The sequence below is a fragment of the Melospiza georgiana genome, chromosome Z (assembly GCF_028018845.1).
Source record: "Melospiza georgiana isolate bMelGeo1 chromosome Z, bMelGeo1.pri, whole genome shotgun sequence".
Lineage (NCBI taxonomy): Eukaryota > Metazoa > Chordata > Aves > Passeriformes > Passerellidae > Melospiza > Melospiza georgiana.
The window spans coordinates 45,460,355-45,478,367 of NC_080465.1; the positions used below are offsets into that span (position 1 = coordinate 45,460,355).

General features: G+C 34.1%; 1 protein-coding gene across 3 annotated transcripts in view; it reads right to left on the bottom strand.

The window, feature by feature from the left end:
- The window catches only part of ERBIN (erbb2 interacting protein), a 121,224-nt gene that overhangs the window by 26,634 nt on the left and 76,577 nt on the right, over positions 1 to 18,013 (bottom strand). For all 3 annotated transcript variants that reach the window (XM_058044648.1, XM_058044647.1, XM_058044646.1), the window contains exons 8-16: positions 13,116 to 13,172; positions 9,041 to 9,104; positions 7,398 to 7,472; positions 5,987 to 6,131; positions 5,448 to 5,520; positions 4,253 to 4,382; positions 3,805 to 3,920; positions 2,736 to 2,805; positions 1,438 to 1,537 (exon numbers count right to left, since the gene is read on the bottom strand). In XM_058044648.1, the coding sequence (XP_057900631.1) occupies positions 1,438 to 1,537; positions 2,736 to 2,805; positions 3,805 to 3,920; positions 4,253 to 4,382; positions 5,448 to 5,520; positions 5,987 to 6,131; positions 7,398 to 7,472; positions 9,041 to 9,104; positions 13,116 to 13,172 (830 nt within the window). The remainder of the gene's footprint in view (positions 1 to 1,437; positions 1,538 to 2,735; positions 2,806 to 3,804; positions 3,921 to 4,252; positions 4,383 to 5,447; positions 5,521 to 5,986; positions 6,132 to 7,397; positions 7,473 to 9,040; positions 9,105 to 13,115; positions 13,173 to 18,013) is intronic.

Genomic DNA, 18,013 nt, shown 5'->3' on the forward strand with positions numbered 1-18,013 from the left:
CTTGTGTAAGAATGGGCTACACTACGTAAAACAAAATACACACTTTTTCTTTCTCTTGAGTGGGACTGATGTGCTTTTGTATTCGTTCTTTTTAAAAGATGAAAGACTAACAGTATCATTAATTGAAGATTAGATGCAATGCCACTGCTTTATGAATTTGGCTGTACTTTTATATTAGAAGAATCCCTATCTTTAAAAAGAAAATCATATGCTCAGTTGTACACTAGTCCTAACATTCACATTCAAAAATTTTCAGCAGATCTCTGCTGAATGGTTTTATTCTATACATAAATATGAAATAATGTATTTGTCTGTGTGTATATATATAAATAAAGACGAATTATACTTGCATAGATTTATATAGCCTATTATCAGTGCTTATCATCATTAAGCACAGGTAAGAACATTCATCTGATTTAATTTAATGCAAATTTAAAAATTAAAACTAAGAATGACTTAGTGAGAAAAACCTGCATTCTTACTAATCCTAAAGCAATGTAAGCATCTAAAACTGGAGGTTAAGTTAATCTGCATGACTTTGCAGCACTTATGCAGTTGACAGAGGCTTTAGATACAAGTATTTCTTGCTTAATTTTACAGAGATTAAAAAAATCTTGCAGGTACCCGATGTCTCTTATTTTAGCATGTCTTGGTGTTACATCAGCAGGCTCCACTTTTAACTTGACAAATAGTCTAATAAATTTGCCACTACCACCCAGAAAGTGTATATCCTTCACTAGCAATATGAAGACTGTTCATATTAACCACTTTTATACCTGACATAGAAAAATATTTAATTTTAGGGCTTAGTAAGTGCAATGAAATATTTGTTACTCTGCATTTAACAGATGAACTTAAAATTTTAACACATCTGAAGATATTACAATAAACTTCACTATCATTATGAGTTCCTGACCAAAAGCCAGGAACCTGACCTTTTATAAAACCAGTTCAAACTACATGTGAACAATATGCTTTTCCTGGACTGATTTTTTTTTTTAATTTCAAAATATACCAGAGAATACTATGTACTTTTCAAAAAATACATAATTGGTAATGAAGGAAATATTTTGCTAAAATAGTCAGTTTGAAGCTAATGCTTGCTTCAGAGAATTTCACCCCAAACCATTAGGCTCTTTTGGAAGGAATGAGGGTGTCCTGCTGGGAGTGGCAACCACCACAGAACATGCTCCTATCAGTCCATTTCTCGCCTTACTCACTGAAATAGTTTCATCTAAAATTTACCAACATCTAAATCTCATTAAGTTAGCGTTCTCATTCATCAGACTCAACTTATCCTCTCCTGCAAGCATACTCCAAACTTTAAGCATTTAGATATTTAAGCATTATTTAGTGAAAATCATAATTAGTGGGAAGCCTTCCCATTATTATTTTCAACAGTGACCACTGTGACAGGTAATTTCAGAAATTCCTTACCCTCCTCAGTCCTTGGTTGCTGAGGGAACATGTAATTAGTAAGTACTGTTTTCTGTGTGTCAGGGTCAGCTTCTTTTTGAAGAGGGATAAGTGGTTTAGACTAGAAAGTAAATGAAAGAAGGCTATGTTATGAGAATATATATATATATATATATATAAAGAGTAAATATGACCTACATATCACAGAGCATGCCTGTGCCATGACTTTGAAGACTACTTTCCCTTGAATTAAACCATTTCTCCTCTGAGTAATTTTCATCAAATGACGAAATTAATATGTCTGTACTTGATTGATGACAGTCTTTTTGACTGAGGACAAACTCAGCAAACTCATCACATAGAAATAGTGATTTCTATTTTGTGAATAGAAATCACTAGATAGTAAAAAAGTAACTCAGTTTCTTTTTAGTACTTACTACTATCCCAAAGCACACTGATCAGAAATGCATGGATATATTTAGCTATTTAAAACTGCAGACAATCATATAAAGAGAAAAACTCAGCGTCCTTGTTTTTTCATTCTGAGACTAGATTGAACATCCTCCACCCCTTATAGGGAAAGGCAGAAAATTCTTGAAATTACTGTTTCACTAAAAGTTTACATCTGAGGCTACTAGATTTCTGACAGCCCTGCACACTTTAATGCCCTTCAGAAAATCAGCATAACATCAAGGAATTTAATAAAAAGGAAAAGGAGTTATTGCTTAACAGCTTCAAATAGTTCAAAGGTGTGGCAAAAACGTAACTGAAAACCAGGCATGCTGAGTTTCCCCGCTGGTATAGCTGTGAAAACAACAGCGGGCTACATGTTCAAGTTCAAGCTTATCAAGCACTAAACTCACCTGAGTAAAATAGCCTGAACAAACCAAAACAGCAACAAAACCCCAAAAACTACAAAACCCACCAAAAACAAAACACCCCCCCCCCAAAATAACAATCAAAACCAAACAAAGAAAAAACAAAAAAGAAAAACAAAACCCCCAAACAAACAGACAAAACAAACAAACAAAACCTAAAAAAACCCCAACCAAACCCACAGAAAACACAACAAAACGAAAAAACTTCCCATTATCTGTTAAACTGCATTTCCTCACAGCACAGAATTTCTCCAGGATTATGAGCCTCCAGAGACAGGTAAACTCAGTATTGGTTACTTAAGGAGAACTGACATAGTAATGTCCAGAAAGTATTGATTTGCAGAGTACTAGGTCTCTTTATTTAACAGATGGCTCTGTTCTTGTCAACCTCATTAGGAATCAAGTCCACAAAAATTTATTTTCAATATTAAAAAATCTCACCTGATTGTCTGATAGCCACATAGCAGTGAGTTGTTGCAGTTTTGTAAAAGTAAATGGTAAATTCTTCAGTCTGTAAATTACAAGAATTTATATAAGTACATTTAGCCATACTGTTAAGACTTTACACAATCCTGTATTAGTCTGTAAAATATTTTAAAAGGATATTTTCATATGAAGTTCCCTTAATAAATAGTGAGAGCTGAAAGGCTACAACATGTAATTTAAATTCAATTAAAAAAAAAACAACCAAACAAGAAAAACTTGTCTGCCCAGTATAGCAAGTAGCTTAAAATAAAGAGGTGACATTGTGACCTGAATTTAACTCAACTGGAAACTGGGTGACTTGAATACAAAGACAATTAAGGTTAATTAATAAATCTGAATCCTCACCATTTTATCTGTCAATATACATGCCAATTAAGGGAAAATGTACTACACCTGAAAATCATTTTTTTTCTAAAATATACAGGTATGGGGAATACGCTGTCATGGATAATGGATGCTCTGGCACTAAGGGATAAATCAAGCTACAGACAGAGTACAGAGAAGCTGGATTGACAGAATAGGAGGGAGAGCTCTGCTAGTTCTCTCTCCCAGTACTTCAATTCTATAAACTAGTAATTCCCCAAAGATAAACATTTTGTCTATTTTTAATGACCATCTCTAATAAAAGGCAAATTTTTCCCCCTTGCACAGAACACCAAGGTCTTTTACACTATCCTATGATGCTGTTGGGCACTCCATATGCAATTCAAGAATATGTTAATTTTAACTAAGAATCAAAAAGCTTTATGGAAATAACCAAAGTAATTCCCTAGAAAAACAGATGGTAACAATCACAAATGTAGTGAAGCTGCACTTCAATGCACGTGCCAGGTCATTAAAAAAAAAGACAGCTTAATATAATGAAGCTGCAATATCCAGAATATGACAATAATACATTAAATACATCTCAGTCACCTTCTGAGCTATGTGTGAGATAAAGAAAGCCATAATGTACTTACAACAATCCCTCTACTTTATTGTTGCATTTTATACAACTTCTACTTGATTAAAAGCATTCACAAACCTATTGTCACTCAGATTGATGACTTTTAATTTCTGCATATCACCCATTTCTTCAGGGAGAAATTCAAGCTTATTAGAATGCAGAAACAACACTGTTACATGCTTCCAGTTTCCAATCTAAAAAAAAAATAACACACAAAGAATTCATCTTCACAACATAAATATGAAGGTTTTTAAAACAATTAGTACTGAGGCTATTTTGCCTTGAAAGTTTATTCTTACATATTAAACCTTTTACTTTCAATTCACATCAACGAATTCCTACTCGTTGCTTAAAAAAAAAAATCAAATTTTGTTACTTATCAACTTGTATATTTGTATGCATCCTCCTTTAAAAACATATACAAAGAAAATCCTCTCAAAAAATAGTAACTTGTTATTCACAAGTTGTAAAGACTATATAAACACATTAAAATACTCATTTTACAGACTTGGAATTAAATACATACCTCTGATGGCAGCTGATTTAAAAAGTTATGATCTGCAGCAAATGTTCTTATATTTGAGAGCTGCCCAACAGATGAAGGCAATGTTTCAATTTCATTGAAACTACAGTCCAGTTCTTCCACTGATATTAACCTGCAAAAAAATTATTACCTCCATACAGATTAATTAATCCAACATTAATTGGATACTTGCAGTTTTAATGAAGTTAACATTACTATTAATTATTAATCACAAATGTAGTTCAAAATAAACCCTAAGGAATTAAAATCCAAGAAGAATCCTTTACTGATGGCCTAAAATGTGTCTTAGGGTGGGTGTTTTTTCCTCTTACTTGATTGCAGGGTTTTTGATTCTGTTTAGAGCTTGCTTAATTTTTTAAAATCTCCATTACACTGTCCTCACAAAGAAAAAAAGTGAGGCCGGCAACATCGAATGCTTGTGTACTACATTACAACATGCCAGTGTAAGGCATTAAAAACATTCAGAATGACATAGATCACAGTCAAATTAGAGCTGAATGCAGCTTCTGAACAAGCAAAGAATTTCAGGAGTTACAGACCATGAACCTAAGAATCTGGCAGTGAAGAAGTACTTTGGAAACTCTGACAACAAAAGATAAGCTATAATAATTAAAACATATGAAATTAAATTGGAAATCATTGTACATTTGTACAGTGCATAACTGTGAGCAAATTATTTTTGCTATTATTTGCAAGTTTTAAATTAAATTGCTGAACACCAAAATATATGTTAAAAACTTGCTGATGGACAGCTGAAAGTTCTCCATATATATATATAAAAAAGATAAATACATGTTCATATTTACTTTTTACAATATTTTTGAGATTGGGCAATCATTTGCAATATTTACCACAGCAATGTTACTGTCAAAAAAATACAGTTTTAGAAAGCTAACTGACTCTATAAGTATCTTGTTTTCTGTCACACTCAATTTTTGTTTTATAGATTGGTGGTTGCATTAAGTGAGGAACATATGTCCTTTGGTATTAAGTGATAGGAACCTACATGCTGCAAAGCAGAACTAAGATGAAAACTCTTGCTTTAAATTGTATTAGAGCATTAAGATGTAGAAAAAATTACATCAAGTAGTTATAAAAAAACTCAGAGAGAGGAGCCACTGTTACAGAAGAGTGTTCAGAAAAGAAATTCAACTCCTTATTTTGGTGAAATACTTACCCTCCTATGGAGTCTGGCAAATAAATTAACTGGTTTTCATCAATTTTAAGTGTTGTCACCTTTTTCAGAGAACCTATAACAATAGGGACAAGTAAATCAAAAGGGACATTTGAGTTAATTAAGCTGAGTTTTAACTTCAAATTAAGAGGGGAAAACCCCCAACATTATGGGCCAGCCACCACATCTTCTCTATTAACTGGTGTGCCTATAGTGCTGTATTGCTAAGGAAACAAGGAGATGAGCTTACAGAATTTGTTTGCCAGTTTACAACGTAAACTGCGAGTAGGGCCAGGGAGAAAAAGAAATTGGTTTTGTTTTCTGATAGAGACAGCAGTTTGTCATACATTTACAAACTACTGTATAAAGTAAAAGTGCTCCAAACTAATTTTAAGTTATTATTCAGCCATGCATTACAGCTTTATCAAGAACTGGCACTTCTACTGAATTGAAACAGATCTAGAATATAATTTTTGTACTTTCAAGTTCTCTGTGTCTGAACTACAGGCTTCTAACAACATGAATTAACTTAAAATACAAACCAATAGACTCTGGCAGTTGCTGAAGTGAATTACTGGATAACAGTAGGTCTTGCAGGCTTTCACAACCTGAAATGCCTTCTTCGACTACTTCAATGTTGTTTTTAGAAACATCCAAGTAAGTCAGTTGTTTCAAAGTGCCTATGAACTAAAAGCAAGAGAAAATAATGCATTCTAGAAAAGTGCAAGTTCAAAACAAAAAATCCAGCAGATTTGACCTCTCAAGTGTAATGCCAGAGGAAAAGACTTGGAGTACTGAAACACAATTTTATGCAAAATATACAAACTTTCAAATTATGTATTTTGTGCAGATAAGGAAAGCTGGTATTTTTACACAAAGAGACACCCCACAGCAATTCTGCATGTCCCTAATGTCAGTCTTCTGCATTCAATGGTTTGATTAGTTACCATGAATCAAGTAATTGAAACTTTAGAACAGACTTCAGAAAGAGACACAATATGAGGACATCATTATGCTCCAGTAGACTTTTAATGCTCATTTTTGCCTTTTGTGTAAAACTGCATCCTCAAAAACAAAACTTAATCCCTAATTGTACTAAACTGAAAGAAACAAGCCAAAATATAAGCTTGCATTACCATTCCACATGAACCAAGCATAAGCCTGAAAATTTATGCACATTAGTCTACTGAAATCTTTACTCTCAGAAATACAGTTTTATTTTGCTGCAAAACACTGTTCAGCTCATATTTTACAATCCAAACACTCAACTGTCTTATAGTTAGCTGATGGAAAGACAGTAGAAAAGACTACTGATCAGACAGGAAGGCCACATTTCACATGACCGCTAGTGATTTTAAGGTTGAAAACAAGCCAGATGCTTCCCAAATTTCAAATACTCATCTATTAGTTTGCTAAAACTTAAGCACAGACTCTCAAGTACTCTAATAATAGGTCAACCTGGACCACATGTAATGAAAGATGTCAGGAACCCATACAAAGTAAACAGACTGTTTTCTCAGGAACTGTCTATGCTCCCTGTTTACACAGCACTGGAACTGGCGCTTCTCTTTCACAACTGTAACCAATAAAAAGCCACACAACATACTTATCCTACGTATTTCTGCTTGCTATCTAACATAGAATAATCCCTTTTTGGAAGGGCTATTCGAACCTAAATTTGATTTAAGACTTTTACTCATTTTCCTGAATTGCAACATAATTTTTAGATGAGAAATATATAACTTTCAATGAAAAAAAAGCACCAAAAAGCTATGAATGCAACTCTTGTGATCAGTCATAATTTCTAAGTGGGCTAGTTAAGCACTCATCTGCCATTTATCCTTTTGGCTTTAAGTAACACTAAAATTAGAACTTCAATGTACATGATCACTGACAAAGCAAGTGCCTGTGTAATTTAAAATACTGTATGTTTAATACAACAAAAGAACTTACCCCAGGAATAAGTGTTAGTCTATTACCATCCATCCAAAATTCCTTTAATCCACTCAGTTGTTCAAGTACTTCAGGCTGTAATAGGAAGCCATTTAAAAAAAATCTTATGAAACATCCCCAGTGAATGGCAAAACCAACTCCAGTGATTTGTCTACTGCAACTTTAGTAATATGTCACTGTAGCTGTTTTACCCACTTTTTTCACTGGGTCATCAAAGAAAACCCAGATAACTCACTTTTGAAATGAAAATATATTACCAGATATATAAAGACTTTGAAGAACTTGACCACAGCACTAAATAATTTTTAAAGAAAGACTTTCTGTCGGTTTGGTGTCTTTTACAGAAAGTATTCTTTTTCAACAGGCACACACTCTAAGTACATGTTACATGTACAGTTTTAAAGGAGGACATCTAAAAACCTTTAAATTTCATCAACTCAGAGGACTTGTTTTTCAAAAACCGCAGTGATTGTTTTGTTTGGGGGAAAATCAAAACAAACTTCATTTTTTCTATCAACAAAGGGTGCATCTCCATGATACAAGCTAACCACTCCATCCATAAAATGAAGTGCAGGATTATGTTTTCAATATAACTTCTTGTAAAAATTGTCTTGTTTATCAGGGAAAGACCTCTTCTTCGTAAACATTCATGTCACATATGCTTTCCCTATTTAAACTTCCCTCCAGAGAAAGCAATACAAAAGCTGCACCTTAATAAGTACAGCCAAGTTCAGTTAAATGCTAAGTAAATTTTGTTATACAGTGGACAGGATTTCCGCTGAAGTTGCGGTCCTGACTCCCAATACCTTTCTTTCCCAGTAACTAACTCACTTTCCAAGAAGATGTAATTTAAACATTAGCTTAAGGCTCCCACACAAATATATACCCTGTGATGAGAATATGGCAGTCCTAGATGTTTAACCATAATAATGAAAAATTCCTTAAACACACTCCCCCTATTTTCCAAACCATATCACTAAGCAAGTGTTCAGCTTTGCATGTTCTACTAGCGGCACACAAATGCTTGACTCTATTGTGTTGCAGGTCAGCAAGTTTCATTATACTTCTATTTAAATTCCTTTACCCCGGAAAGTATTTGTAAAAGCAGAGAAATGTTATGTGACCCTTAAATACAAAATATATTTGCCTGTGAGAATACAAACAGGAAACAAGTCAATGCATCCTGAAGGAAAAATCAGAGCACTTCAACTGTAAATACTGGTTTGAACAACATTCAAATTTAATATATTTTCCCTTGGATCTAATAGTGCACAATAATAAAAGCAGGTTAAGCAAAAAACTGTAATATTCAATACATGATAATCAATAAATGTTTAGAATTTATTCTAAGCCTAACAATTATGTTTATAATTCAAACATGTATTACTCTTAATTATTTACCAGTACAGTAACCACACTATATAACAGAGTGTTATTTTAAAATGGAGTAAAAACATACTCTCATTCGTAAGATCACACACATGATTTTTATAACAGGCTCCATAAAGTAGTGTAGGGTATAAATAATGCTTGGAAGCAGAACTCCTAAGATGATGTTCATGTTTTCAGATTTGTTAAAAACAGATCAAAGGATAAAAATATTTATAAAAGATGCTGAGCTCTTTAACTAAGGCTAAACTCACCACTTCTGTGAATTCATTACTTCCTAAGTCCAGTCTCTCCAGCTGAGTCAGTCTGGACATAGTTCTGCACAGGAAGGAGATTAATAAAAAATTAGGTCTAAGAAAATACTAGCAACATCAAATCTTCCAGATTTACAAAAATCTAGTAATCAGTATTAAGCAGGGATGCTATTCTATAACTGGAATGATATCTAATTAAGGATAAAGTATTCACACACTGATCAACCAGGTAGATATTACTGATCCTGCAGACTGCTGAGCATCATACACTGCAACACACTTGAGGCTGCACGATGGGTATGCAAAAACTAAAGACCAGTAAAGAAATCTTCATGATAACGAGTAATGCAGTGGTGCATCTCCTCTTTTGAGTGGTTCAGCTTTTCATCTCCAGTCACAATATGTCCCTTCAGCAGTCAAAGGCTGGTTAACTACATGTTTTCTTCTCAAAGGAAGACTAGTGACCAGGAGAAGAGCACTGTTGAATCATAGTATGCAACACCACCTTTGTAACTCTCCAGGCTGCTACGCTGCTTCCATGTGATCTGGTTTGGAACTCTATTTCTCTAGTCACACATTAAATGAGATTACTAAATTGGACTCTGTGACACATAAATACTCTTTAACCTAACTTATGGCAAATACTAAATCAATGTCTGAAATAAAAGTAAAATCCTTTACTTCAAGCTGTGTTTTGGAAAAATTTTTCCTCTATTTAAGTGCACTTTGGGGACTCCATAGAGATTATCTACCACTGCACATGTGGTCACAATGGGTACTTCACAGTCAACAGCAGTTCTACCTGGAAGTACTTTTTAAGAGAGTGTGAATCCCTCATATGAAAACATTCATATATTTATTTAATAAGAGATTTTCACAGAACAATTAGTAGTATATAAAAATCACAATTAGTAGTATATAAAAATGTCATATATAAACTGCAACTATGTTCATACTATAAAATTCTGGAAAAATTAAATGTAAGAGCTTCGAAATGGCAGAGTCTTGTATATTGTCAGAATATCACACACACACAATTTCTTCAAGAAACAATTCCATGAGCATAAGATGCTCTATGCAGCTATTCAAAGCTTCAGTTTTCCCTCAAGTACAGTACAATCTATGGTTGCTCTGAACATACGGTTCAAAAATAATATGCTGGAAAATGTCATACTTACTGAAAGTAATTTAATGTGATTATTAATATTATTCATGGAATAATCTCCAAGGAGGAGACTTAACATCTGTTTAGAAATTTGGTTTTCATGACATTGGAGTAATTAAGCTAGGGACAAACAAGGAATTTAGCATAAGCAGGTAAAGACAAAAGCAGCAGAAGCCTTTTTTGCACTCTACAAATAGTATACACAGGCTTTGAAGGAAAGCCTCTAGCTAACTGTGCTAGAGAAGGAAAAAAAACCCAATAAACCATGAAAATACTATTTTCAGAAGACGCTAAGAAACAAACTCCTTCATTTCTTGAAGGTAATTGGAATTGGATTACTATCAGAAAGCTAATATTATTTTTCAATTTCTGACAAAACTTATATGAGTCCCTCTGAAATCCTGCAGAAGATTGAGCTCTCAAAGCTTTGTGAGATTATGCCAATATCAATTTTAGTGCTGCATGTTCCTAATAAATTTGCCCCAAAGAGTCTCCCAGGAGCACTGCTGAAGAACTCCTTTCAAAGAATCTAACATAGTATTCTGTAGCTTTTGCAACTCCATAGACCACACTATGCAAACCAATGTTATGTAACAATGACAGGATGACAAGTTAACTTTATTGACTTGGGGCCCTTTTTTCCCTTGCCCAAATGACTCTGATCTAGCAATCAGATCTGCTCAATGACAAAACACACATAAATGTGTTTGCAAGATGAGGGTGTCCAAAATATTCCCTCCTTTCCCTGCTGTTTACATAATAGCACTATCATATATTCTAGGATTAGTATCTTCTTGCTTTTCTGTCAGACCAAATGCAAGCAAGCTTTCCAATAATGTTACTGTTAGCAAGAAAATTCAATGCCAAATGATGTTGAAACAAACATTAACTAGATCAGAGAGTAACACCTATTTTCATCTTTGACAAGGTGCTGCATAATCCCTCCCATAAACTGAAGGCCTCTTTCATAATTCATAATATTGAACTTGGCATCAATTCAACTCAATTGTAAGGGATCAGATAGCCTAAATTATGTCTCAAATTCTGTTGTTGTATACAGACGGCTTCACTAACGTTAACAGTAGAGCTTATATCAAGCGGCATACAATTCAAAGGCATGATGGCAAGATTGGGCCCTGCATCACTGTAATTATACTCTCAAATAACCTGCTTCTTTCTAAAATGCTAACTTTCTTTATTAAAAATTAGGCCACAGAAGCTTAAAAAAAAAAAAAACAAAAGAAGTACCATATTTTTACTGGACCATATTTCCAATTTACCCATCAGAAAAATGCCTCTAAAATAGTCCCTGTGTTTTTGCTTTCCTTTCAGTGGAAACAGTTTCATCCAGCTGTTTTGCATTATAATGCTGTCACTTGCAGTCTCTGTCTGTGGATAAGCTCCAAAAAAAGTGATACATATTTGGCATAAAGTTTGGCATAAAGTAAGGTTGATGTAGTGTGTTGGCATTGATTACTCATTTTGATTAACATTCTTTCAAGCACTTCATACTTCAGTGTCGAAAATTATGTACATGTTTTACTCAGAAAGAGGGCTAGTTTGATGCTGCACAATTTATCCAAATATATTTCCTATTACAAATAGGAATTTGCTGTAAGAACATCAGAAAGATGAGAATCACAGGAAAACCAGAAATATATTGGCATTCTATAGCAAAAATATTAGGACCTACTGCTGTATCTTATTAACTGCTTTGAATTTCCTACACTTTTTAAACCTGTATTACATCTTCTATAAGAGTATCAGAATAGAATAATAAAGTTGGCAGCTCAGCATGTACCATAGATTATTATGGGACAGAGGAGCTCTTCATGACAGTCACTGTTTAGTTTTCAATCAAGAACAGAACTCTGAAAACACTGAAGTCAACAAAAAGTTTGCCAGCACCTCCGACAGAGTTTGACTTAAACACATGAAAGCATATATTACTGTCTAATCACTGAAGAACAAACTACATTTTTAGAAATATTTCATGTAATTTATGCTCTTAGTGTTAATTATGGCAGGTAAGGTCAAATTGATCTTATAAACAAAATATCTATTAGCTATAAGTTTTAATTATAGCTACTGTTACTCAGTTGGGAGGAACTTAATTTAGAGAGAGCTACCACTCTAAATTATATGTCCTGTAATTTTTTCTGCTAAAAACTAATGATAGCAGAGAGAGCTGAATAGAATTGAGAGTATTTATACCACAGAATGCTTCACATTTTGAAGATGTAAATTCACACTTTCTGATGCTGTACATGTCATTCTAGATAGGAGTTCTGGCTTGTTTATACTGCAGACTCCACAGTACAGTATCTAGGCACTTACAAAGGGAATCCCAATAGAACATAACCCTTGATCATGTCTTACGCATATAATTAGCTACAGTCACTAAAAAACTGGCTGTTGTATTTGAAGAGCTGGCAGTTTCCACTTCAGCCTACAGCATTCAAGTGCTTCCTAGCATGAATTAGACAGAGCGACTACTCAGTTGTTAGCGCCTCCTGTTCTCCACCAAAACTAGTTACATCCACCAAAAACAGCAACTCTACCAATTTCTGTTGCCAGAGAAAGATCACTTTTACAGTACACCACAATGTATTCATGATTCTGTGGGTGGCTATTCACATCCCATCTTTGGGATCTGTTTCTTTCTTCATTGACCTCTTGTATATTTGTTAAGCTGCTTGGAGCTCCAGAGTCCTAGCTGGAAAATACTGAGCATTGCTCTTGCTCATAGAAACAGCAGGAACTGCATCACCATCAGCCTAGGCTTGTTTGATGAAGTAAGTGAGAATTGCAAGGCAGGGACTAGAAAAATGCTAGATTTTAGGAGAGAGGTAGAATGGATTAATGTTAAAACAAATGCTGTAGGAATTCCTAGAACTATATAATACTTACTTTGGCAATATTTTTAACTGGTTTTCTCTAAGTTCCAATATCTGGAGTTTAGTTAATCTGTAACAGAAAGACATAACAAATTACTACAATATTCTGTATTTAGTGACAAAAGCAATCTCTGACCTTACTTATATTATAGAATTAAAAGAAAAAAAATCTGTAAGTTTGAATTTTTTTTCCCTGTAACATTGAGGTGAAATTTTGTGCAAAATTTGCAGGTTATTTTAAATTCATTGGCTGGAGCTTGATTTTGACAAAGCAACAAACAAAATAGATTTTGTCTGCTTTTCTGCACCAGTTTGGACACAATTTTTTCCTTCATCCCAAAAATTTTGAAACACTACATTGGATTAATTATGGGTACATGTTACCATTATAATGAAAAGTACACAGGAAGTAAGAGAAAGGATCATTTTGCACAACTAAAGATGTTCAATTTCTACTACTGGCAAGGTATCAAAGAGTTTAATACAAAAAGTCTTATCAAAGGAATACCTGGAGTCTTCCACCTGATAGCTTTAAATTAATCTTGGATTTCCTTTCATATTCTCTTTCTAGTCAGCTTCTGAATCCATTTTGACATTTCTGTCAAAAAGGTCAAGGTAGTTTGACCTTTTTTTCAGTAAATCCTTGGTTGCAAGACAACCTCTAAATCCCAACTCAACTGCTTAGCCAAGTTAAGTTCCAAGCAGTCTTGACATACATGACTGTCATTCCCAGTAAAATTTTTTGTATTGGGACAGAAGTGACAAAGCTCTATTTGTTAAAAAAAATTAAGAAACTGATTTAGTTTAAATACAGATAGGATTGTAATGACAAGAGTTCTACATGTGACCCACTGACAGCCCTCACACAACACAGATTCAGGTCCCTGAATCAGAAAGGAGCTTGGTGAGTAGACCAGTCTTTTCTGAAGGTGCTTAACTTAGTGCATTGTAAGAACAGAGACAAAAACCTTAATTCTAATTAAGTGGTAAGAACTATATTTTGTGTAGAAAGCAGAAAACAGTATTTATTTTTCCTCTAGATATTCACTCATTTTGGATTGCTCACTTTGAAAGCAGCGATCTCCGTGCCCACAAATAACCTAAGAATGTAAGAGTCACCTTGAAAGAGAAGAGAGGTCAGTGCAGCCCAGCACTGCAAGCAGCCCTCACCATCTGGTAGCAACTGCTGGAGGGGAACCTCCTCCCTCCAGCTTTAAAAAAAAAACACAAAAACCCACTACCCTAACAGTGGTGAAAGAATACCCTAATAAAAACCCCATTCATGGTAATAGCCCTGCTGTTCACCTAGAACATAAGTGGGAAAGACCTCCTAAGCCTACCATACCAGCACCCTAAGATACCAATCTAGTGCAAAACAGAACTTTAAGAACCCTCAGACATGAATGAACAGTTTGGGCTTTGATTTCTAAACCAAGCACTGCACCAAGCTTCAGCTGGTGTTTTGCTTTGATGACAGGGAAGATAGCTACACATTTTGTAGTTTTTTCTTCACAGCTCATGTATGCAGTCAAATTTCCACGGAATGCAATGGCAGCAAATCTCCCTTCATATGCTAAACTATAAATATGTACACCCACACTTCACTGACTTTAGCCAGAATTGACTGTGTGACGCTTGCAATAAGCTAACTCTGTGAACTTAAAGACTGACTTTGGTGACAGAAATGTTTATAGCTTTGTCACCTTGTTCCTGTTCTAATCTTTCTTCAGCTATTCCTAAGAGACCAAAGATATAAATATGGAATTTCTTATGCATAGAGCTTCACAGAAGCTACTAGGAAAACATTCTCAACCCTTCCTAGGTGGGAGATACAGGCTGTGTCTAAACATGTAATTTTCTTCCAGTAATTGATGAGAAATACTTGACTGAAGCAGTTGTCACCTCTTCCACTATTGAATCTTGAAAAGCTAATTGGAGATTAAAATAATAACGAACATCAAATACTAGGTCTAGCTGTTTTTTCAGTTGCTGGTGCTAAGCATCCAGCATCCATCCAGGCTGAGCATCAAGAATTGCAATAAGGCACCTGAAGAAGTGGCATTTAATTTGGAAAAGCAATAAAGAACTAATTCACCTATACTAAAGGAAAAATGGAATTCATAGTAGCAGACAGTCTATTATCTGGGCCATTCTGAGGAAAAGATCTGTTCTACTTCTACAGAAATATTGAATTTTTGAACTTGAAAAACCCATCAACACAGACCTATCTGCACATCACCAATGCACAAAGCTGTAACAGGTATTATTCAACTGGAGTACTCATTCTAAGTATAATAGCCTAAAAATTGGGGTTTTTTTCAGTAACGTTCTTTAATCACAACCATCTTAGCCTGCATTTTAAATGCAACAAAACTTTTCAATAAAATAAAATCTCTACATGAACAATTTCCCAAGAGAAGATCAATATCCTTCTTAAATCTAATTTCATAAACTATACTACCTGTAAAAAATGTAAAAGAAACATACAGCAGGTACACTTGACACTTGCTGTGTGACAGGCAGTAATTCCTTGGAAATATAAATATATTGCATTGAGAGATGTTCCTTACTTTACACCTCCTCTGCAGTTTTCCTAAAGCAGAATCTTTTTATTTTAAATTGTTACTAAAATGCAAAGGAAACTATGCAGAATAAAAACTATGCATGTTAAAGGCTGCATTTATGAAAGTTTCTGCAAAACACATATATACATATGTATATATGTAACTAAATACACACACATATATATACATACATGTAACTAAATTTTATTATCACTGTACATTTACATAAAAAATATCCCGCAGTAGATACTACTAAAACTATCTACTACTACAGATACTACTGGCAAATTGTTGAGAAAGTAGAAATAAAGTAAATTAATTGCAACATCCAGTAAAGAAGCTCTGGAAACAATATCCCATAATAGACAATATCCCATTAATGCCAGATTTTTAGAATTACACTGAAGATAAATCCTTGTTTATCTTACACACCCATTAGTAAAAAATGTTTTAAAAAAATGTTTAAAACCCTGTCTCAAAATGAGCAATAAGTGAGTTTCAAGCATTTTCTGCTTATATATTTGCATATTTAAATGTAAATATACATTATGTATTCAGATACAACATTTACGATTTTCTTAGGCAAGGATAATAGTTCTCAAATATTTGTGCACTGGCATGAAGGCTAATGTCACGCTCTGTGCCAATATGAATGCATTCAAATTTCCATTTGGGAATGGAGGAAAAGGCCCCACTTCGTCACCTGAGAATTCCAAAGGAACGGGCACATCATATGAAAAGTCTGGTGACTTATTAAACCTAACAGGTTGGACAAAAATAACATCATTGAAAGACAGCCAATATACAATTCTTAAAAAAAAAAAGGGGAAAAGATGGCATAATCTTGACCTCACAATTATGAAAATCTTTAGCAAAAATTCTGAAGATGAGAATAAAGCACGGAGATGAATCCAACAAAATACTGCATGGATATACTAAAAGTGCTTCCATTATAAAAATTTTTTTCCTAACCAGGCTGAGTGTTACGTTAGTAGTAATAGAAGTGCTCAAAGACCTTTTCTAGGACTATCCTGTTCAATATTTTTTAATAGAAATCTTCTAAGATCAGAAAAATATTTAACTTGGCTTATGTCACAGACAATACAGTGATTTAGTAAGACACTGTAGGGGGGAAAAACCTGTACAGCCTTAAGGACTAAAAAAAATTTAAAAAAGGACATGATACCATTGCACCAAGCCAAGTACTTAGGATTTCCTTGTAGGCATCAGCCATTTCTAACTGAACTGTCCAACACATCATTTAATCATGTAGGAAATTACACTAGGCAGCTGCAAAAAGGATAATTGGAACACTGAAGCACAACCACAGACATTTCCAAGAGAAACAAGAAGATAATCATGACACTGTACAAGCCATGAAGAAACCTCAATTCAAATTCTAAATATAGCTATAGATGTCATGATCCTCTGTCAAAAAGAAGATGAATTAAAACTGAAACCTGTTCCAAGATATATTAATATACTCAGACACAAAGGAAAACCTACCACACCAGAAGAAAGCAGAATTTTATTTAGTCTAATAGACTGAGGGATGTGAGAACACTACAAATACAGCAGGTGAGAGAATGGGAGACAACATTTGTGAGAAATGGCAGCAATTAAACTGTAGAAATTATGAACACTCAGAGAGAAAGAGATATAAGAAACCAGGTTTCTAACTTGACACACAGAGCATAAAAACCTTGTTAGCTGTAATATGTGTTGGCTTAGCTTTTAGGAGACAATATTATTAACAATAGTTGCCAGTAACAGCAGGCAACAGAACTCAGTTACTTCACCTATTCCTAAACAATTAAAAGTACTAGCTATATGGTTGTATACAAAAAAATTAATGCACCAAACTGGAAGAAACTGAAGGCTTGTCATTTATGAGATTAAACATTTCAACAGCTTCTAGGAGAGTTTTTTTTTTTGTTTATAAAAGAAGTATTTCCATATTCTGAAACAGAAGTTAAAAGACTTTGCACTAGAATGTATTTTTACCTAGATGGAAAATAGTGGGATGGCAGAGCAGTCTTATTACTTATGGAAATAGTCAATGTCAGAGGGGTCTAAACCTTACTTTGAAATGGTATTTTAATGTTTCATTGCTTTCCATTTTATTTGATCCAAACATTGTCTTCCTGTAGAACGCTATGTTTTCTATGCAACACTATTTCAGCAGGTAAACTTACATATCATGAATACTTCAAAATCATTCTCCTAGGTGTACAAAAGGATGCTGCAAATCACTACATTTTGACAAACAAGGCAGAATTCTTCATAACTATGAAGAGAAACACTACAATGAAGAAATGGCTTTGAAGTTGTCTTCAGTAACTGACTT